Raw genomic sequence first — 22,394 nt, 5'->3', positions numbered from 1 at the left:
ACAGACTGTGTTTAAAGATTTATTGACATTTCTCAGAAATGGTGTTACTGATTAATTGGGAGAAGGAGATCTGTTGTCTCTGTCCTCCCTCAGCCACGAGGTATAACCACCATCTTAGGGGTGTGATGATGTCCCATGGGTGCTGATGTAGTTCACAATGATGCAGGGAGGTCCATGAATCAGACAGAACTGGAAGAAAGACACCATCTGTCAGTAACTTAAGCAAAGTGTAACCCCCTTTTTAGGTTTCCCAGGACCCCCAATCCTGCTCCTCTCAGAGACCCTGGCGTCTAGCCTTGGTTTCCAGGGACCCCAGTGTCTCAACCCCTCACCATGGGGAGAAGTCCTTGGCTTCCCAGCCCTCCAGGGCTTTCTCTTTGGAATTCTGCACATCATTGGTCTGATCCCCATCAAAGTTCCCACAGGCTCCGCACAGCTTCCCAGCGAGGGCCTCATTGACCCTCATGTCCAGTTTCCCAGCTGGGCTGAGTTGAACGTGCACTCCTCCTTCCTGATCCACTTGGAGGGATCCATCAGCAGTCTTATGTATGGACACAGACTTGAGCACGTTAGCTGGCAAGGTTATCTGTTGTCCATTCACCTGAGAGTCAGAGGTGAGGGAAAGGGAGGGGTTGAGAAACTGAGGCAGAGAACCAGAGAAATGAAGGCAGAATCTGGTGAACAGAAAGGGTGAGAGACAGAGACCCTAGTGTATAGAGACATGGGGACACTGGTTTAAAAGGCAAACCACAAACCTCTAGCTGGAAGGGATCTCAGGAGTCATCTGTTCTAACCTCCTAAGGCCCAGGTAGGAGACATAGAGGAAGTTAGGGTGATGCAATGGATAGGGTCCTGGGCCAAGAGTCAAGAAGACTTGAGTTCAGATCCTTCATCAGACACCCCAGCTGTGCGACCCTTGGCAAGTCACTTCTGTCTGCCTCAGTTTCCTCATCTGTAAAATGGGTCTAATAATAACAGCTACCACATAGGTTATTGTGGGGTCCAGATGAGATAATTATCTGCCAAGCAAACCTTGTAATCTATATAAAGACTAACTGCTGGGGCAGCTTGGGTGGCACAGTGGATGGAGCACTGGCCCCGGAGTTAGAAGGACTTGAGTTCAAATCTGACCTCAGACACTTAATGATTGCCTAGCTGTGTGACCTTGGGTAAGTCACTTAACCCTACTGCCTTGCAAAAAACAAAAAAAGACTAATGACTGAGACAGCAAAATATACATGCAAATCTAGATAAATAGAAGAAGATGGGGGAGGATGGACCCTCTGAGAGGCAGAGAGGTGAAAAACCAGGGAAAACAAAGAGAGAAAGCCCAGGACACAGCAGCAGAGGCCTCACCCAGACAGCTCCAGTTGGTGTCAGAGTGACCAGACCGTCTTGGAAGAAGACATGGGCCCGGCTCACAGTCTTGGAATCCTTGGAGCAAGGCCAGAAGTCAGCCAGCACACGGAACCAGGCGCCATTTGGTGATGCCTCGGAGCAGGGGGCCGAGAGCTCATAGATGCCAGGAGAGCCGGCTGGGGCCTCCAGCCCATCATAAGTGTTGAGGTGGGTTAAGAGAGAGCAGATGCCGACAGGGCCCTGGCAGTTCCGGACTCCTCCATGGGTGTGGCATGCGCTGCCCGCAGGGCAGCTCATGGCCTGGCAGCTCAGCTTGCCCCCTGGAGCACAGGTGCACCGTTCAGAGCAGTCCACAGACAACCAGGATGAGTTGCCCTGTAGCAGATGGACAAGGGCTCAGACCAGCCATCAAGGGCCCCCAGGTCTGTGGGCCTTCTTCTTAGGCATCCTGTCCCCTCCCAGGACCAAGGCGTCACAAGCCTTACCGGGAGGTAGTTGCCCTGGTAAACACAGCCGCAGTCCTGGAGAGGCACACAGACCCCCTGGGATAGCAGGAACCCTGGATCACAAGCACAGCCCTCGAAGCAGCGGGTGGTGCAGCCCCCCAGGCCAGAGAGCCCAGAGCAGGAGGCCTCACACCCGTGAACACAGATTGAATAGTGACTGTGAGCTGGGCAGCTGAGTGCTGAAGGAGAGAAACATGGGGACAGGTGAGGTCTCCCTAGGACCCCGGGAGCTCTTTTGACCTGCCTCATCATATTGCTGACTCATGTTGAGCTTGTGGTCCACTGAAACCCCCAGAGCCTTTTCAGATACACTGCTCTCCAGCCCTGCCTTTCCACCTTAGGTAACCTTTTTTTAAAAGGTTTTTGCAAGACAAATGGGGTTAAGTGACTTGTCCAAGGCCACACAGCTAGGTAATTATTTAGTATCTGAGGCCGGATTTGAACTCAGGTCCTCCTGACTCCAGGGCCAATTGCTCTATCCACTGTACCACCTAGCTGCCCTTAGGTAACCTTCTTTACATTTTCTAAGAACATTACATCTGATTACCAATTATTTTCACTATCAGAAGATGCTAGTGATTTGGGTACCTCCTGTCTCACCAAAGATCCTGCCTGGCATCTCTACTTTCCTTCCTCCCCCCCGCTCCAGACCCCTGTCCACAGTCACTCACGACAGAAGCTATCACTCCTCCAAGGCTTCAGAGTGACCCCAGCGGCCTGGCAGTCTGTGGTGTAGGTGCCCAGGCTGCGACACAAGGAGCTGGTGTTCCCTCGGTTGGCACACATGTCGTAAACACATTGGCGGAAATACTCAGAGGGGCTCAGCACTGCATGGCAGACAGCAAAGGGACCCTGGGAGTCTAGGAGCTGGCCACAGGCCTGAAGACTCTCATAGGGAGCCGTCTCCTCTGCAGAACACTTGGGGCAACAACCTGCCACTTCCCCCTCCCCACAGGGCCGATCCTTGGGGGACCCTGGCACACGCCAAGCTGCCCCAAAAGTGTTTACGTCTGATGTCAGGGTGCCATCTGGAAGGCGGAAGTCATCATTCCAATTGCCACTGAAGTCCCCACAGAGCCCGCAGAGGTGATTGTGGTAGGGGCTGGGCACAGACAGCAGCAAGTGGTCATTTCCATCAAAAAGTAATCTCAGCCCCCGTGCTGTCTGCAGGATCACATTCCGGCCCTCCGAGGTCAGCCTCACTGCGCCAGCAGCCATGGGCAGGACCACCAACTCCCCATCCACAGTGATCTGCAGGCACAGATGCCCCATGGGGGCCATTCAACCCTGCTCCCCTCCTCTGGAGCCTTTCCCAGTCAATCCCACCTGGAGAAACTACCGGGCTGGGGGTGGACTATTGACTAAATCACTGCTTTTTGCTCAGGGAGCCTTCCTGGTTCCTGGGGAAATGGTTCCTAGGGGTCCTGGAGTCAAAGTTTTAGAACAGGGAAGGATCTAGTCTTATCTCCTGTGGGAGGAAAGGAAGCAAAGGGGTGACCAGGCCCACAGGTGACCCTGGGATTTGAGTCCAGGGCCCTTGTCTTCCAAATCTATTGTATTACATGGGTGACCTCTTTTCAGCTCACAAAGAACTCTGGCCATTCCTGTCTACCTGTTTTCTTGAAGTGTTTGTGCATCACTTGTGCCTTGGGTTCCCCTTTCACTTAGGAGGAGAACCTTGCCTCTTCTTCCTCTTCCCCTGATTCAGGCTTCTACCTTGACAGCCCTGTGGGTCCCTCACCTTCAGACCTCGGCCCAGAACCACAATCTGGTCATCCACCGTCACCAGCAGGCGTTCTAGGTCTCCATTGGCATCTTTCTCCAGGATGATGGCAAAGTCCTCATAACCAGGCAAGGGCTGGCAGACTCGCGTGAGCACATAGGAGCAGGAACCATGGAAATCAAAGGCCCGGCCATCATAGGTCACATAGTGAATGCTACTGGACAGCATACAGCGGCCACAGCCTGTGGGGTAGCAGGCCTGGACACCAGCCTCCAGGCGGCACTCCTCATAAGGACCACAGGGAGAGCCCTCCTGGCAAGTGACCACCCCACCAGGGCCACATTCACAGCGTAGCTCACATTTCGACCCAGGGAAGAAGGTTTGCCCCAGGGGGTAATAGTAACCATCGTGGATACAGCCGCATTGGCCGAGGGGCACACAGGTGTCCCCACTGAGAACGAACCCACCATCACACACGCAGCCTTCACGACAGGTAGACACACAGCCTTGAGGAGGTGAGAGATCTGGGCAGGATCTGGGGCAGGAGTCACCACAGAGCTCATAGTGACTGTTGGGAGGGCAGGAAAGGGCTGTGGAGGGGAAAGAAGATAGTTAGAGGAGGGGGATGGGGGAGGGAGAAGAGAGGGAGGAGGAGGACGGAGAGAGCAGGAAGAGGAGGGGAAGGGGCATCGGTGAGAGACAGAGAAGGAACAAGGGAGTCGGGGGTGACAGATGGAGAGAGTAGATCAGGGGATTTGAGGTGTGTGTGTGTGGTGGGGGGCGACGTGGGAATCAAGAGAGCCAGGGGCTGAAGAAAATATTGAGAAGGAAAAGAGGGGTGGGCTCTGGGGAAGTGTCCAGTGAAAAAGTGGGTGGCAGGAGGGGACTCTTACGGCAGATGTCTGGGTGCCTCCACTCATCCAGTTGGGCACCAGCAGCCTGGCAGGCAGCTGCATAGGTGGCCAGAGCAGGACAGAGGACACTGGGATGGCCCTGGGCTTGGCAGGCATCCAGCAAGCAGTTTTTGAAGAAGGGAGTGGGATCCACAAGGCCATGGCAAGAAGCAAAGGGTCCATTAGTTGCTGAAATAAGCCCACATGCCTCAGGACCACCAAACTGAGCCTGTTCCTGCTCAGTGCAGGTATCTGAGCAGTCCCCAGAACACGTGTCACATTCTGGAGTATCTCCTACTTTCCAGCTGTCTCCAAAGGCCACGGGATCGTTGCCTGGCTGACCACCTTTGGGAGTGAGGTCATTTGCAGGGTCCCCATTATAATCCCCACAAAGCCCACACAAAGCGTTCGCATACGAAGAGGGCACCTTCAGGTGGACCAAGCAGTCCCCGTTAAAGGTCAGAGCCAGACCGAAAGTTGTTTTTATCACCACATCTGAACCACTGAGGTATGCCTGGAGACGTGTGTCCAAGAGGAAGGGCAGATCTACCAGCTTATCATCCACCTGAGAGAAAGGAAAGGGAAGGAAAGGATGTGAGAAAGAAAGATGACCACCCTTCTGATGGGCGTGGGCTGGCAGATTAAGGGATGATGGTGGTCCATGGGGGATGGTCAAAATGATTGGTCAGTGTGAGGTCAGTGGAGAGTGTAAAGAATAAAGGTGAGCTTTGCTGGTTGGTGTTTGGAGGGCAGTGGGGCAAGCTGGAGGGGCTTAGTGGGGGAGGGTCAGTGTGGTCAGGGTGGGAGGATGAGTGTGAGCAGGTGAAAGAAGAGAGCGACAGGTTAACAGGAGAGCAACATTAGAGATTCAGAAGTCTGGGCTCTGTGAATGGGTGTGGAGCAATCCTGATTATCCCTTATCTATTATTTCTTAAAATTCCCACCTTCCTCCAAGGCTCACCTCAAGGGGTACCTTCTCCACGAAACTTTTCTGATCTACACCCCTTCTATAAGGGGAGTTACTACTAAGTCTTCTTTGCTATCTATTGACATGCTCTGTGCTCCTTACCTTTGACCCTGTAATAGCGAGTGAGGCAGCTGGCAGACCTGGCTTCCAGTCTGGCTGCTGGTGGCTAATTACGGATGGGGTGATTGACCCCTCATGTCATCTAATTCTTTTTTTTTTTTTTGCAAGGCAGAGGGGTTAAGTGACTTGCCCAAGATCACACAGCTAGGTAATCATTAAGCATCTGAGGCTGGACTTGAACTCAGGTACTCCTGACTCCAGGGCCAGTGCACCACCTAGCGCTCTCATGTCATCTAATTCTAAGACTAATTGCTGAGCTGATTCAGGGGAGAGTTTTTGCAACAATGAAAGTGAAAGACAAAAAAAAATGCCTCTGATAGCCGTTGGAGTCAGGGAGGGTCCAGCTTTTAGATTAAAGTCTCTCTATTTGGGCCCTAAGTGATTGGTACCTCAGCACCCTCAGGCACTCAGGTTGGCACCCTCTGAGTCTCACTGACCTTCATCTTGCGGGGGAAGGAGTTGCTGAGGGTGAAACTGTGGCCATAGACATGCAGTGTGACATCCCGGGTGAATGAGACTCCCGGGATCCCACGGCGGGTGTTGACCACGGTGACAAAGAAGGCTTCCAATCCGGGCCTGGGTTCGGTGCAGGTCCCACTCAGGAGATATTCACAGGCACCCTGGAAATCAAAGCGCCTGCCATCCAGGGTCATGTAGTGGGGGTCACCAGAAGCCTCACACGTGGCGCTGCTGACGGGGCGGCAACCGAGGTGGCCGCTGGGCAGGATGGCACACTCCTGGCCAGGCCCGCAGCTTGATGGGGAGCAGAGCAGTTGACTTTGGTTAGGTTCACAACGGCACAAGGATGAGCAGCTACCGTCGGCCCAGAACTCAGTCCCAGGCTCATGGTAGGTTCCGTTCGCCCAGCACCCACAGCCGCCCTCACGGGCCACACAGACGCTGCCACTCAGGATGAAGCCGTCATCGCACTGGCATCCCTCGGAGCAGTTTGCAGAGCACGGTGGGGTGGGGTTTGGACCTGGGCAGCTAGGTGGGCAGGCCGGACCACACAACTCATAATGACTATTTGCCCCACAGGGATATGCTATAAGAGAGACACAGAAATGGCGCTGGAGGGGAAGTTTGATATACATAAAGGCGAGAGCTAGAGGGGCATAATGTAGGAGAGACTGGAGAGATAGGCATGGGGTAGAGGGTCTGGTACCTACAGAGAACAAGGTCTGTTGGGGACCCAGGGGCAGTGCCTCCCTCACACTTACGGCAGTTGGCTTGGGTCCTCCAGTCCCCAATGGTGATGCCAGCAGCCTGGCAAGCAGCTGCATAAGAGGCCAGGGCTTGGCAGAGGATATCCTGAGAGCCTCCCCCAAGGCAGACATCTAGGACACAGCCAGTGAAGAAGTCATCAGGCTTGATGTGGGCATGGCAGGCGGAGAAGGGACCATTGGTGCCAGGGGCCAGAGGTCCACAGAAGTTGGGGCCCCCATACTGCTCTTTTTTGTCCTCCTCACAGACTGGGCAGTTCCCTCGGCACTCATCCCAACAGAATGGGTCCCACTCGGGAACCCGCCAGCTGCCACCCCAGCTGGGAATGGAGTTTGCCAGTGAGCCATTGGGAAAGACCATGTCGTTGTTAGGATTGCGGTCAAAGTTTCCGCACAGTCCACACACGGCTCCATGGTAGCTGCTGGGTAGCGTCACCTCCACCCTCCAGTCCCAGTCATAAGTGACGATAAGGCCAAAGTCAGTCTTCAGAACAGCTTTGCCAGGGCCTTGGGACACCAAGAGGCGCCCTTCAGCCATACTCACTGGAAGAGTGGTTAACACACCATTCACCTATAGGGGGAGGAGACATCAGGTGGGCAGCAGGCTTCCTGGCCAAGCCCAGACCTTCCCACGTCCTCATTCCCTACCCCAAGGAGGCAAGCTTGGGAGGCGAAGAATGCTAGGCCTGGAGTCAGAAAAACTTGGGTTCAAATTCTACCTCCTCAACCTCAGTTTCTTTATAAAATGAAGGAGTGGGATTCAGTGATTTCTAAGTCTTTTTTAGCTTTTTTGGGACTCCAGGACCTTCCTCCACACATGGCTTCTGTCCACAGGACCCTGGTCTTAGCTGACATTTATAGAGGACTCTTAATCTGAACCTCCTAACAATCCCACAAGGCCCCACAAGTAGCATTGCCCCCATTTGACAGATGAGGGGTGAGAGGCTCAGACAGGCCTTATGATCCTCTCGTGGGGACACAGTTATTCAGCCCAAATTGAGACATGAACTCCGCTCTTGTAAACTCACAAGTCCAGTCTGGGACATAGTCTCTATGTCCCTGAACTGATTCCACTGGTTGACAGAGGTCTCTGACCACTGCTCTGCCCCCAGCTCATAGAGCCAGCAGGGCTGGCTGCCGGATACTCACCCGCACTTTGCCAATCTCGCCTTTGTGGATCGAGATGTTGGTGCCATGGACAGAGATAGTGACCATCCGCACAAAGGAAACAGAGGGGTTTCCCCTGTTCTCATTCTTGGTGGTGACAATGAAGTCAGGGAGACTGGAGGGGCCCCCGCACTTGGCTGCCAGGACATAGGAGCAAGTGCCCTGGAAGTCAAAGTTCCAGCCGTCGAAGGAGTGATAGTGGGGGTCACCCCACAGCCAGCAAGTGTCGTGGTAGTTGGGGACACAGACGCCTTGGCCATTCTGCACTTGGCAGGTCTCCTTTTCCAGACAGGTCACGCCTTGGCATGGATCTGGCGGGGGGGGACAAAGGAGAGAGGGAGAGGAGACTGAGGACAGAGACCCAGGCACCTCTCCACACTCTCTGGTCTTTCCTCCAGAGCTCCCTAGGTTTCTTTTCCCTCTAACTATTCGGTTCCACTACCTCTGGCACCCCAGTCTAATCTGGTATCTGAGAGTCCCTCTCTGCCCCTCAGATTTCAGGGTCTAGCCTCCAGCCCTCATGATGCCAAGTACCCCATGTACACCCTGGACTTTCCTGGGAGTCTGGTGAATTCCTCCTTCCTTCCCTCCCTCCCTGCAGGCAAAGTGGCAGGCTTACCTTTGGTCACACAGTTCAGGAGGCCTTCTGAAGGCTCACATACCTGGCCAGCACCACACTTGTGGTCCTGGCAGAGCAGGCCTTGCCCAGGATGGCACGTACATTGCTGAGTACAGTTGTTGAGGAGCACAGACTGGTTGGGCTGTGGAGGATGAAGGAATGGGGATTTCACCTTCTATTCCTGCTTGGGCTCCCTTAGCCCAGAGGCAGCTGATAGGAGGGCAAGAAGGGTAAGGGGGAGCATCTCTGGCAGCAGCGGGGGGGGGGGGGCTACCTCATAATATCTGCCATCCACATAGCAGCCGCAGTCCTGGACAGGTATGCAAGCCTGGCCATCCGTGACGAAGCCCACATCACACTGGCAACCCTCCGAGCAGGTGTCCGGACAATTGGAGGGCTCGCTGAGAGCCGCACAGGCCAGTGAACAGGTGTCGGCACACACCTCATAGTGACTGTTGGGGGGACACTTCAGAGCTGGGGACGGTGAAGGAGATAGATCAGAACTGAGAGGTGGGAGGGAAATAGCCAGGCCTCACCTGGGCTCCTCATACCAATGTCCCCCCGCCAAGCCCAAGGAATGAAGAAACAGGGCTGTGGTCTCTCTCTCACGTCTTTCTGTTGCTCATGTCTCTCATCTCTCTTGTGCCTCAGTGTCCCTTCCTGTAGCTTAGCTGTCCCTTCTCTCTGTCCATTATCCTCCCTCCCTCCCTCTGTCCCTCAGTTTCTCTCTTCTCTGTCCCTCAGTTCTCCACCTCTGACCGTTAGCCTCCGCCTTGTCCCTCAGTGCCCTTCCTGAGTCCTCCAGATGGCCCATCCTCCCCTTGCCCAGGTCACTCACGACAGAACTTGTCACTCCTCCAAGGCTGGACAGTTCCACCAGCCGCTTGGCAGGCAGACACGTAGGCCTGAATGCTGTTACACAGGATGTCGTCGCTGCCCCCACCCATGCAGAGGTCAAAGACACAGTCCTTGAAGTAGCTGCTGGGATCGACCAGGGCATGGCAGGCGGCCAGGGGCCCCTGGGGACTGGTGAGGAAGCCGCAGTAGCGCTCCTGCTCATAGGTTTCGGCCGTCTCGGGCTTGCACTCGGGCTCGGGGGGGCAGGTGGGGTTACAGACAGGGAGGCAGGGAGAGCCTGGGACAGCTACCTCCCATGAGTCTCCGAAGGCTGTGGGGTTACTGACCGGTTGACCATCGGGGTTCTGGAAGTCATCCTCGGGTTTCCCATTGTAGTTTCCACATAGGCCGCAGAGTTTGCTATAATAATTGCCAGGGACTTTGACCCGGACATGGTAGACGAGGTCATAGGTCACCCGCAGACCAAAGTCGGTCTCGATCACAACATCGTTTCCATGCTGGTAGGCTCGGACACGGCCTTCGAGCAGGACCACGGGGAAGTTCAGGACCACGCCATCCACCTGGGGTGAGGGAAGAAAGCCTTGGGGTTTGCTGATTGACTAGAGGACTCTCATTTCATATTCTATATTACTGCCCAGAAGAAAGGTACCTCGGTGGCAGAGGCTGACCTTGGGACAACATGGGGGACCCAACCACGAGGAGAGATGTCCTGCGGCCCTAGCCCCAAGCCAAGGAATCCAGCCCTTTGCCCTCCCCTCCCCTTCTCACCTTGACCTTCCATAGCCTTTGCTCCAGCACCAAGGTGATACCAAACACATGGACGGTCACTACCTTTGTGACACTGACAGCCCCATTGCCCCAGGCCACATTCTCCACCAGGACTTCAAAGTCCTCCAAGCCAGGCTGAGAACTACAGGTACGGACCAAGGTATATACACAGGTGCCCATGAAGTCGAATTTCTTCCCATCAAAAGTGGTGTAGTGGGGGTCCCCAGATGCTGAGCAGGTGGCTGAGCCCACAACCACACAGCCCAGGGCACCATTGGCCACCTGACACTTTTCATGGGGCCCACAGGTGGAGGGCGAGCAGGTAACAATGCCTCCCTCCCCGCATTGGCAGAATGAGTCACAGTCAGGGCCCGGGTAGAAGGACTGGCCCACACTATAATACACTCCGTGGTACTGACACCCACACTGGGCGAGGGGGATGCAGTCTTTGCCATTGAGAGCAAATCCATGATCGCAGACACAGGCTTCCTGGCATTCTGAGCCACAGCCGCCAGGGATGGAGACGTCATTGCAGGAAACTTGGCAGCCTCGGGAGCATTCCTCAAAGTGACTGTGAGCAGGGCAGGTCAGAGCTAGGGGAAGAAAGAAGTGGTTAACCAAGGCCCAAGCCTTTCACTCCTCTCTGTCTCTGAATTTGGGGGTCCAAATCCTCTTGGATCATATCTCTTGTCCCTTAGAAACTTTGTGTCTGTGACTATGTGGATGGTGGGGATCATTTTTCTCTTTCAGAACTGGGGTTCACTGAATCATAGAGGGGGCAGTAGAAGAGCCCTCATTCACAGAGAAAGACACTGAAGCCCAGGAAGTGACTTGGCTGATTTCATACAGTATCAAGTGTCTGAGGCAGGATTTGAATCCAGATGATTAGAGCTAGTACTTTTCCATTAACCCCACTGGTTCCCCTGGTCTCCCTCCTTTTCCTCTTTCCCTAGAGTTATTTACTTACGGCAGAACTTCTCGCTCCTCCAGGAGTGGACAGTGGCCTCAGCGGCATGGCAGGCAGCTACATAGGCGGCCAGGTTGTCACAGCCCACACTGGGCTGACCAGGCAACAGACATCTGTCATACACACAGTCACGGAAGTAGCCCTCAGGGTCCACCTTGGCCTGGCAGTCCCGGAAGGGCCCCGTGGGGTCCATGAGGAGCCCACACTCCTTCTTGCTCTGTAACTGCTGGGCTAGCAGGTCATCCAACTGTGGGCACTCTCCTGGAGAAACAGCTCCACAGCCAGGGAGACTCTCCTCCTGCCAGTCCTTCCCAAAGGCCAAGGCATTGGTAGTGAGGGTCCCATCTCGGAGGGTGAAGTCATCCGTAGGATCCTCGTTGAAGTTCCCACAGAGACCGCAGAGGGCATTGGCATAGCTGATTGGAACCTGGACTTTCACCAGGGCATTCCAGTCATAAGAGACCGTCAGGCCAAAGTCAGTCCGAACCACGGCATCATACCCGCGTTGGAAAATCTGAACTTGACCCCCAGCTGCTTGGTAGGGCAGGTACTGGAGCACCCCATCCACCTAGATATGGGGGAAGGGAAAGAGATATGAGGCCACTGAAGTCAGAATTGACTCCTGTTCTTTCTGGATCCTTCCAGACCACTTCAATGTAAACTCCCCAATAGCAGGGGGAGGGGGGGTTGGCCTTTTTATTATTATTATTATTATTTTATTTAAACTCTAGCATCTAGCATGAGTCTGACAAATAAAAGATACTTGTTGAATGAATGAATGAACAAACCAACAAACAAATGAATTAACAAATGAATCAATGAACAAAAGGATGAATGAATGAATGAATGAACCGGTGTATCTAGCCTTTGAGCAAACTACACCACCTGGACACAACCCAAGGTCCCCCCACCCTCACCCCAGCCAGGCTTTACTCTTCAGTCACCTAAGACTATGATTCTCCCATGACCCCTCCTTCTTCTCAGCTCCTTAGGTAGTTGGGAGTTGTCTCTCCATCTCCCGTCCCCCAGCCCCCCGCCAGGCTTCACTCTTCAGTCACCTAAAACCATGGCTCTTCCTCCTATGACTCCAACATCTGAGCTCCTTGTGAAGATGAGGGCTGCCCTTTCCCCCTGCCCCAAGCCCCACCACTCACCAGGACTCTGCCAGGATGCTCCCTGCGAATAGCCACCTCCACTCCTAGGGTTTGGACACGTACAGCCCTGGTGTAGGACACCACCTGGCTGCCTCTGTGTTCATTCTCCACAAGGACCTGGAAGGTGGGCAGGGCTAAATTCTGGCCACAGGATCCTGCCAGCAGGTAGACACAGGTGCCCATGAAGTCAAAGCGCTTCTTGTCAAAGGTGATGTAGTGGGGGTCCCCAGAGGCCTGGCAGGTCCCATAACGGTCTGCGTAGCATCCTTGGATCCCGTTCTGTACCTGGCAGCGCTCCCCTGAGGGACAGCCCCCTGTGTCTTGGCACTTCACCTGCTGAGTCTGCTTGTTGCACACACACTTCTGCCGGCACATGCCGTCTCCCCAGACCTCCTCCCCAGGGCCCAGCACGATGCCCTGGTACTGGCATCCACAGTCTGAGGCAAGCACACATTTGTCCCCGCTTAGCAGATACCCCTGCTTGCACACACAGCCCTCCACACATGGCCGGGAGTCGCAATCTGAGGGGCCCGAAGCTTGGAAACAGGAGAGAGGGCAGGCACTGCCACAGGGGGAGTAGACACTGTTGGGAGGGCAGGTCATTGCTGCCAAGAGAAGACAGGGAGGGTATTAGTGAGCTGTCATTGCAGATGCTTTCTTTAATATCTGTTTCCTTCCCTCCCCCTAAACTGGAGCTGAGGGGGCAAGGTGAGGGGATAGGTCCTCCAATCCACTTTCCAAGCCAGACCCCTTGGGGTCTCCGGCACCCTGGTCTGCTCCTAGGGAGCTTGGTACTAGGGAAGTGTAGGCACAGACATGCAGGCAAGAGAATGTCATTAGCTCTACTGCTGGCCTTCCCTGTCTCCTGCTGCCGGCCCCCAGCCCCCCAAGGATCCCGCCCCTCTGGAGTTCTCTCCTCTGTTCCCCAGACACTCACGACAGCTAGAAGGTGTTCTCCAGTCTCCAATGGAGACCCCTTGCTCCCTACAGGCCGTGGCATAGGAATCCAGGGCCCGACACAGGCTGGGTCGATCTCCATTGGTGGCGCACAAGTCATAAACGCAGTCTTTGAGGAAAGCCTGGGGGTCCAGGACATCATGACAGGAGGCAAAGAGGCCTTCTGGGTTGGTCAGCATGCCACAGACCTTGTCACCCTCGTAGTGCTGGGTCTGGCCCGGGGTGCAGGTCGGACACCCTCCTGGGCAGTCATTAGAACAGTACAGGTCACCATCGTCAACCTTCCAGCTCTCGCCAAACTCTTCACTATCCGCGGCCTCTGTCTCATCTCGGGTGAGGAAGTCATCTGAGGGATCCCCGTTGTAGTTCCCACAGAGCCCGCAGACCTCATTCTGGAAGCGGGCCGGCAGCGTCAGAATCAGCTGGCTGTCCCAGTTGTAGGAGACTCGGAGACCAAAGTCCATCTCTATCACACCTTGGAACCCGCTCTGGAACACCTTCAGCTTCCCACCTTGCAGGGACACTGGCAGCCGAGACTTCTGGTTGTTGATCTATGGAGGGAAGAGGGGCACAGGTCGGCTCCATGGATTCCCTCGGCTTGTCTTCTCCCAATCAAAGCTCAAGGCTCCTCTCCTCCAGGAAGCCCCTTCAGGAGAACTCTCCCCCTTTCCTTGAGCCAAGGTCCCCTCAGGAATTATGAACTCAAGTTTGTACAGTGAGGCCCAAGATGTTCAGGGGCTTCCCCCAAGGACAGCCTAGAGAAGGAACCATGTCTACCCTCCTTAGACAGAGGACCTGGTTCTACTATCTGCTCCTGTGACTTTGGAAAAATTCTTCTCTGGTCTCAGTTTCCTTTTCTATAAAAGGAGCGAGTAGGTCTCCTTTCCTCTCTAAATCAAAGACCTTTCTATTTTCCTTCTCCCTCTCTTTTCTTGAATCAACCAAGGGTTGGATTCAAGGAGCAGATCATGGGTAGGATGTCTGACACAGGACCCTGACCAGCCCTTCCCACCTTCTACCCCAGGAGCTCAACTTACCCTGGCAAAGCCATACTCCCCTCGAGCCAAGGAAACCACTTGACTGTAGGCGCTGACAGTCACCAGGCCCACATAGGACACCTTCTTGTTGTTCCGATGTTCATTCTTGGTCTCCACACTGAAGGCGGGCAGGGTTTCATCAAAGCCACAAAACTCGGACAAGGTGTAGGAACACGTACCCATGAAGTCATAGTGCCGGCCATCAAAGGTGGTGTAGTGGGGGTCCCCGAGGGCCCGGCATGTTGCTGTTGAGGCAGCTAAGCATACTGCTTTCCCATCCACCACTTGACAACGCTCCTTGGTCCCACACTTGACCTTGGAGCAAGGTGTCTCTATGGTGGACACGGGGACTAGGAAGAGAGAGGAGGAAAATAATGACAATTATTTATTTTCATTTTGGGGAGAATCGAGGCTATTGGAGGGGAAGAGATGGCAAGGAGATAGAGGGGAGGGGGCAGGGGAGAAATCTGGGGGAGGGGGTCTGGGGATAAGAAGAAGTGGGAAGGGCAGCTGAGGAGTGAGGCAAGAAACAGTTGGGAAAGGAGAAAACTAAAATTAGTTCTACAAGCATCAAGTAAGCCCCATACCAGGCACTGTACAAAGGCTGAGATTACAAAGATAAAAATAAACCAGGAACAGTCCCGTGGGGGCAGCTAGGTGGCGCAGTGGATAGAGCACCGGCCCTGGAGTCAGGAGTACCTGGGTTCAAATCCTGTCTCAGACACTTAATAATGACCTAGCTGTGTGGCCTTGGACATGACACGTAACTCCATTGCCTTGCCCCCCCCACCCCCCAAAAAAGAAAGAAACAGTCCCGTGTGTGAAACTTGAGTCTATTTTAGTGGTCATCTGGTCAATTTTTATATGGCAGGGACCAGAGACCATTCCCTATCCTGATTGCTCTTCTCTGGATACTCTCCAGATTTTCAATGGCCTTCTAAAACTATGACACCCAGGACTGACCACTATACCATAGACATGATCTGAGAAGGGAAGAGGAGAAGCGTCTCCTTATCCTTGGAAGCTTCGTTTGTCTCAGATCTCTGCCTGGCTGTTGCATCTCACTGTTGATGCCCATTGAACTTGTGATCCACTAAAACCCCCAGCTCTTTCTCAGAAAAACTATCTCACCGGACCATCACCCTCTTGGACTTATGGGAGATTTTCTTAGACACTTACATTTATCCCTATTAATTGTGATCTTATTCAGTTCAGCCCAACATTCTACCCTATCAATGCAGTCCAACCTTCCTGGCTGCCACAGCTCACTGTTGACTCACATTGAACTTGCGGTCCACTTATACTCTCAGCTCTTTTTTTTCAGACATCCTGCTAATCCAACCAGATCTCAACACTGTTGTCCTGCTGTGGGGATTTTTAACACTCAAAATTAAGACTTCACATGAACTCCTTTTAATGGGATAATTAATGATCACGTGTTAGTTTTTGGCTGCTACTCAATTGTCTGTACGTATTCTCCCCAGTCTGCTGTCTTTTGCAAATGTGATGTGAGAATTTGCTAAGACCATCCATGCCTTTATAGAAGCCATTGATAAAACTGTTAAACTGAAATGAGGTCAAACACAGATCCCTGGAATTCCCCTCGGAAGACTTTCTCTAGAGCTGACACTGAACCACTAGATAACTTCAGAACACCACTCAGCACTATTCATCCAGGTCTGAACCTAACTGCGCCATCTTTCAGAGATAGCTAACAATGGCTCAGCAGCTCTGTCGCTCAGCTCTAGCAGGGACACATTCATCTAGGAAAGAAGATTCTCTGCTGAGCTCATTGCTTATCGGGGCTATCAAGTTCCAGTTGGCCATTTCCTATCCTCGCTTTCTAGTCTAAGACTTATTCTCCTTAGCAGCAAAAAATAGATCAAGAAGAGAATTCAATTTAATCTCTTGAGCTTCTCTCCATCCCAAGCAGCAGTTCTTTCCTTTCATTTTTCTCTTCCCCTAAATTCAGCTTAAAAAAATTTCCAAAACCTTTTAAAAGCCTTTTATTTTTTAACTCTCTTCATTTGTCTCAGCTTGTTTCCCTCTATAGTCATCAGTCTCTTCAAATAACTCATATTCTTCTCACTGGATTTTTGTATCCCTTTGTGACTTTAGAATTTCATTCTTAGTGGATAGAGCACCGGCCCTGGAGTCAGGAAGACCTGAGTTCGAATCTGTCCTCAGACATTTAATAATTATCTAGCTATATGACCTTGGGCAAGTCCCTCAACCCCATTGACTGGAAAAAACAAACAAATAAACAACAACAAAAAAAAAGAATTTCATTCTTAACTTTCTCTTCTAGGCAGACATCCCCTACAGAATTTTAGTCCACAGAACCCTCCTGGTCTTTCCTCTTTCCTCTTTGGAATCTATTCTCTTAAAATCCAGGTTGGGGAATGATAGGTATAAAATCTTGTGTATAATATTTGACCTGACAAATGTGTCAGTTTTGCTTTTTTTTTTCTTCTTTTTCATTTTGCACCATAAAGGGTGGCTCTTTGGTTAAAATGATATCTTGGGGGTGGCTAGGTGGCACAGTGGATAAAGCACCGGACCTGGAGTCAGGAGTACCTGGGTTCAAATCCTGTCTCAGGCACTTAATAATGACCTAGCTGTGTGGCCTTGGGCAAGCCACTTAGCCCTGTTTGCCTTGCATAAGCCTAAAAAAAAATGAAATCTTGGGAGGCAGCTAGGTGGCCAGGAGGATAGAGCACTGACCCTGGAGTCAGGAGGACCTCAGTTCAAATCTAAACTCAGACAATATTACCTAGCTGTGTGACCTTGGGCAAGTTACTTAACCCCATTGCTTTGCAAAAACCAAATATATATATGTGGAAAATAATATCAAAAAAAATCTCAAATCAAATTTGAATTTAAAAATGTAAAAAAATAAAATATAATCTATGTTGCACATCAGAATGTACCTGGCTTTTCCTCTCCTTTTCTATCACAGTGGTCAGTTTTCTGTCATTCTTAGCCCAGCACTGGCTGATAAGGATCCAATCCAAAATAAAATTCTGCCTTATTGATTCCTCTCTACCTTCTAAAAAAAAATCAAATAATCATTAAGGCAGGTTAAAAAGAAGCTGCTTTTGTAAATGTCTATAAAATTGAAATCCTCTATCACTACTCAACCACACCCTCTGTCAGATTTATGATCAGCTTGCCAAATTTCCTCTTTCAGTCCAAGTGATCTGATGAACTGTTACGGCTAGAAAAGTTCATCACCAGTTGATGATGAAGAAGGATAAAGGGACCCATGGACAAAGACTTGAGGAGATGAGGACAGGAAGGATGGTTGATAAATTTGACCCTTTCCCACCAAAACCAATAAGGAATGAGAGACTTTTTTAGGCAGTGACATCCCATCATCACTCATCCTGACCACATGCAGCTGCAGTCCCAAAGCCCACAGAAGGAGCTAACCCAAGAGTCAGCAACCCAAAGGCAGTTCCGGCCTTAGCACTGTGTGTCCTGCCATCTGTCCCAAGACTGACCTCTGCATAGGAGAACTCACTGCCAGGTACAGATGCCCATTTGATCTTTGACCCCAGAGTGTGACCATCTACAGTGATGCCTCCAACAGCAGCTGTCTTTGCCACCAGTAGGGCAATGCCCTCAGTCCCAGGTACCCCACTGATTATATAGGATGAACAATAGCTATCCACAGGAGGAACCATAGTCAGGAAAGGATCGTAAGTCACTGACCCTCTCTCAGCCCCTGTGCCAAAGAGCAGGACCTGGATGCCACCATTGGCTGAGAGGTAGAGTGGGTAGGATGGGCAGATGTCAAATTCAACTACATCACCAGCCTGGAGTCCCCGAGAGCCAGCAGTGCCCCCATGACTGAAGGTCAACTGTGTGGTCTCCCCAGCGACTACATAGGCCACATCATAGCGAGTCTAGGAGGACACAGCAGGGACCACATAAGAGGCTGCCCAGGGAGCTCAAGGCAGTAACTGTTCCACCACATGATTACAGGATGTATGCTTCTGGGCACAGCTATGGCCAGAGAGCACAGCCACGGGGCTGCTGGCTGCCAGCCGAGAGCCTGAGAGGTTGGCTGTGCTCTGCACCTGGGCCACGTCATAAGGCCCCAGCTCCACAACCAGGGTACTTCCTGCTGGGTGGAACTGACCCCAGAAGGTGACTGAGCCCTTCAACTGGATGCTGACCGAGGCCCCAGAGGAACTGGCTACTACTACAAACTCCTTGGTATTCTTAACTGAGGTCCCTGGTGGGGTGACCACGAAGCATTTAGTGCCCAGCATTTCCACAGGGTGGACCATGGTCAGTTCGGCCGTGTTTGGCTTAGCACTGACCGCCTGTACCGTGATGGCGTGGTCTGAGCCGATTACCACGGTGTGATGGAACATGGCACTGCCCGTCATCTCAGCCTTGCTGCTGATATTGACTGTGACTGTCTGTCCTGCACCCACGGTGACAGTCTGGGAGGTCTTGGTCATCTGGCTTAGAATGGTGACAGTGAAGGGGCTGTTGGCAAGGTTAGAGAGAAGGAGGTAGAGGTGGGCTGAACTGTAGCCAGGTTCATAATTCTGCAGGAAGGCGGTGAAGAATTCCTGTCCAGCCTCGCTTCCCCACCCTTCAGAGGCCCTGGGAGCTAGCCCTAGGGAGTGGGAGAGAAGTTTGGGGTCACCCCATGGGGAGAGACTGAGGGAGGCCACCAGTCTCCAATCTCCAACTGCCAACCAGAAGCCTTAAACTCACCAAGTACTGGACAGAAGTTGAAACAGACCCTCTTCCTAACACCGTAGAGGGTGATCTGACCTAAGTAACGGCCTCTATCTCTCACCTCACCTATCCTATTATGGCCAACACCGATTTTACAGCTCTTTGCTCCTCTGATGCTGACTCAGGCACAGGCCCTCGAAGCTTCACCCCTACGGCAATAGCTGCTGGGGGATCTGCTGGCCTCCAGTCTCTCCCCACTCCTATCCATCCTCCCTTCAGTGAGCAGATCTTCTCAAGCTCAGGACTATCCCCGTCCCCCTGCCCACCTCCAGGCACTAAACTTCAGCAGCTCTGGTTTAAAGGTAGAAGTGGGCTTCCTCCCTTTCCAATCTGCTCATATTTCCTCCCATCCAGTCCAGTGACTCTGGTCTCCTCGATGGGCCACAAACAAAAGCTGACTCTGGGCTTCTTCCCTGACTCCAATTTATCCTATCTAGACCTTGTTTGTACAGACTGGCTTCCATGTTGTCTCTTCCGTTAAACTGGAAGCTCTTCGAGGGCAGGGACTGTCTTTTGTCTGTTTTTATCTCCCCAGTGCTTACATAGGGGCCTGGTATATAGTAGGTGCATAATAAATGTTGGGTGACGGACAATAGAATTGAACTCTTGAGTACAGACTTTTTTTGGGGGGATTATTGTTTGTCTTTGTATCGCTCGCGCCTTCAGAGTGCACTCCATGTTGTCCCTGGTCCTTATTACTCAATTTTTCATTTTTTTTTTCATCTAGTGGTTTCTTCCCTCCTGCTTATAAACATGCCTCGATTTCCCTGTTCTTCGGAACAAAACAAGACAGAATAAAACCACAAACCATCATCTGATCGTACCATCCTGCTAAATTATCATCCTGTGCCTTTCTATCCCTTTCACAGTCAACCCCCCAAAGAAAGCAGTCTACACTCTGCCTCGGTTTCTCCATCTCCCTTCTCAGCCCACTGCAGTCACCTGACTCACCTGATTCAAGCAGTTTTCTCTGGAAGTTAGGCAATGATCTCCTTCCAGATAAACCCAAGGGGCCTTTCTTGGGGCTTGGAAACCCTCCATAAGTGGTGACCCTTCTATCAGGGCTGATCCTTCTCCCTCCTTCTGGATAATCTCTCCTCTCTGTAGTTTTGGAAATTTCCTCCCTTGGTTTTCCTCTGACCTGCCTGACCCTTCTGTCTTAGTCCTTGGTGGAGTCATCCTCTGGGGACATCTCCAGGCTCTGTCCTAAGCCTGCAGTTCTCTTCTCAATGGCCGCATTAGCTCCCATGGATGGCTTCAACTATCATCTCTCTCTCTCTCTCTCTAGTCACCTATAGGCATACATCACACGATATGCACCAATATAGATGCACCCTATGGACGTAATATATATTTACATTTATATGCATTATATAAATGCATATAAACATTATATAGTATGCCCATTATATACTAAAACCACATTCATGCTCTATATATCACATACATAAATGCAAAACATTATAGAGCATGGCCATATTCATGTTCCATGTATCACATATATAAATGTAAAACATTATAGAGTGCAGCCATATTCATATTCCATGTATCACATATATAAATGTAAACAAACACTTGCATGTGTGGTTTCAGACACACATGGATATAATTGTAGCATGTACAGTAGACAAACACAAATGTCTAAACAGATGTGTGTGTTCTTACATACATGTGTGTCAATAGATGACATACACCATGTGCAATAAAACTGATCTCTCTGTATGCTCACATCCATGTGTAGGTAAACATACAGGACTCACAAGTCCACCTATATTGCCTTTCTTTCTCTTCCTATCTCAATTAGTAGCTGCTGAAATTTCCACCTTGCAGATCCAATAGGCTTCTTAATGTCATTCTCATCCAATCTGAACCCAAGATTATGCCCCCAATGTACCCTCCTCCTACCTTTGAACCCCTGGCATGATTCCTTCCACCTTCACTTTCCCTTTCCCCCCTTTCTAATAACTTCTCAGCCTCCTCAATCTCCAGATTCACACCCCCACCAACCCAGACCAGCTCCTCCTCACTTCTTTCCAAGACTATTCAGTAGGCTTTGAAATGATCTCCCACCACCAGCATCTCCCTTCCTGGACCATCCATCTACAAAGCAGATCCATTCCATCCATCCATCCATCTATCTATCTATCTATCTATCTATCTATCTAGATATCTAAATTTTGCAAGGCAATGGGGTTAAGTGACTTGCCCAAGGCCACCAGCTAGGTAATGATTAAGTGTCTGAGGTCACATTTGAACTCAGGTCCTCCTGCCTCCAGGGCTGGTGCTCTATCCACTGCACCACTTAGCCGCCCATACAAAGCAGCTATTTCTAAAGCTCAGGTCTAATCCCAACCCTCCTCTACTCAGGAAGCTTCGGGAGCTCCTTGTTGCCTCTAGGATAAGATAAAAATCCCTCTCTTTGGCCTTTCAAGTTCCTCACACACTGACTTCCAGCTTCCTTTTCAGGTTCTTTAGTCCCCAATATCCTCACCCTTTTCCCTCCATCACACATTCCAGGTTCTGACTGTATATTTTCACAGGTGGTCCCTCATATTTGGAATACTACCTTTCCTTATCCTTTGCCTTTTGCAATTCTCTGATTACTAAATGCTTACTGTATTGAATGGAAATCCATGCATGGTGCCTCAGTTTCCCCTAGAACACAGGAGTAGCACTTCCTCTTGCAGAGACCAGTACAAACCTTTATCAAGGCCTTAGGCAGGGGAGGATTCCATGAGCAAAGAAGGGGGGAAGGAAGGAGGGTGTCTCACAACTAGGCCACCTTGACAAGAATCCTGGCAGATTCGATCAGACGGTCATGGAGGGTGGACAGCAAAACAGGAAAATGTCCCAGTTGGCAGACACGGGGAGAATGGGGAGAAGGGTAGTAAGAGGAGACACGGACTGACCCTGGGAGTCCAGGCTTATACTCACCCAGCAAGAAGGTGACTCCAGCCCAGAACGACCACCAGCTCCCCTGGGCACCCATTTCTGAAAGAGAAAATGAAAATCACTTATTCACTATACTCCAATGGCAGTAGTGCCATTTCCAGAGTCCTCTCTTTCTGGAGCTGCGGATGTATCTGCCACCATAAACCAACTTCTGGGGGGAAGGATGGAGGCCGAGCTAGGAAAGGGAAGAGTTGGACCTGGGGCTTCAGTAGGGCCAGGCAATGGATGCTTTGACCCCAGAGGGAAGGGAGAAGTGGAAAAAGGGTTGCCTGGTTCCCTGAAGGAGAGCAGAAGACAGGGTCCAGGGGAGCATAAGGACAATCTCACCTTCAGGTCCTCGGAGCTTCCTAGGAACTCCATCGATTG

General features: G+C 51.6%; 1 protein-coding gene and 1 pseudogene across 1 annotated transcript; both read right to left on the bottom strand.

Annotated features, from left to right (window-relative positions):
* Positions 1–22,394, bottom strand: FCGBP (Fc gamma binding protein). The gene is made up of 20 exons (XM_074218950.1): positions 22,356–22,394; positions 22,011–22,067; positions 14,319–14,668; positions 13,262–13,832; positions 12,325–12,929; positions 11,171–11,738; positions 10,204–10,796; positions 9,416–9,995; positions 8,852–9,051; positions 8,578–8,719; positions 7,941–8,269; positions 6,789–7,362; positions 6,006–6,613; positions 4,482–5,046; positions 3,607–4,178; positions 2,537–3,116; positions 1,845–2,044; positions 1,357–1,734; positions 333–601; positions 1–189 (listed from the first exon to the last, which is right to left on the bottom strand). The coding sequence occupies exons 2-20, from the start codon at positions 22,063–22,065 to the stop codon at positions 180–182; spliced, it is 7,749 nt and encodes a 2,582-aa protein (XP_074075051.1). The 5' UTR covers positions 22,066–22,067; positions 22,356–22,394; the 3' UTR covers positions 1–179.
* LOC141510257 (IgGFc-binding protein-like) lies at positions 17,528–19,284 on the bottom strand (annotated as a pseudogene).

Source organism: Macrotis lagotis, chromosome 1 (genome assembly GCF_037893015.1).
Source record: "Macrotis lagotis isolate mMagLag1 chromosome 1, bilby.v1.9.chrom.fasta, whole genome shotgun sequence".
In the NCBI taxonomy this organism is placed as follows: domain Eukaryota; kingdom Metazoa; phylum Chordata; class Mammalia; order Peramelemorphia; family Peramelidae; genus Macrotis; species Macrotis lagotis.
This window is presented reverse-complemented; position numbering and strand designations above follow the sequence as displayed.

Bases quoted from the DNA above. Each gene is read 5' to 3' on its own strand.
- FCGBP (XM_074218950.1), bottom strand. From the start codon at position 22,065: ATGGGTGCCCAGGGGAGCTGGTGGTCGTTCTGGGCTGGAGTCACCTTC. The intron at 5,047-6,005 runs GTCAGTGAGACT...CCTTTCTCTCAG, and splicing joins CCTTCCCCCGCAAGATGAAG to GTGGATGATAAGCTGGTAGA. The intron at 1,735-1,844 runs GTAAGGCTTGTG...CATCTGCTACAG, and splicing joins ACCAGGGCAACTACCTCCCG to GGCAACTCATCCTGGTTGTC.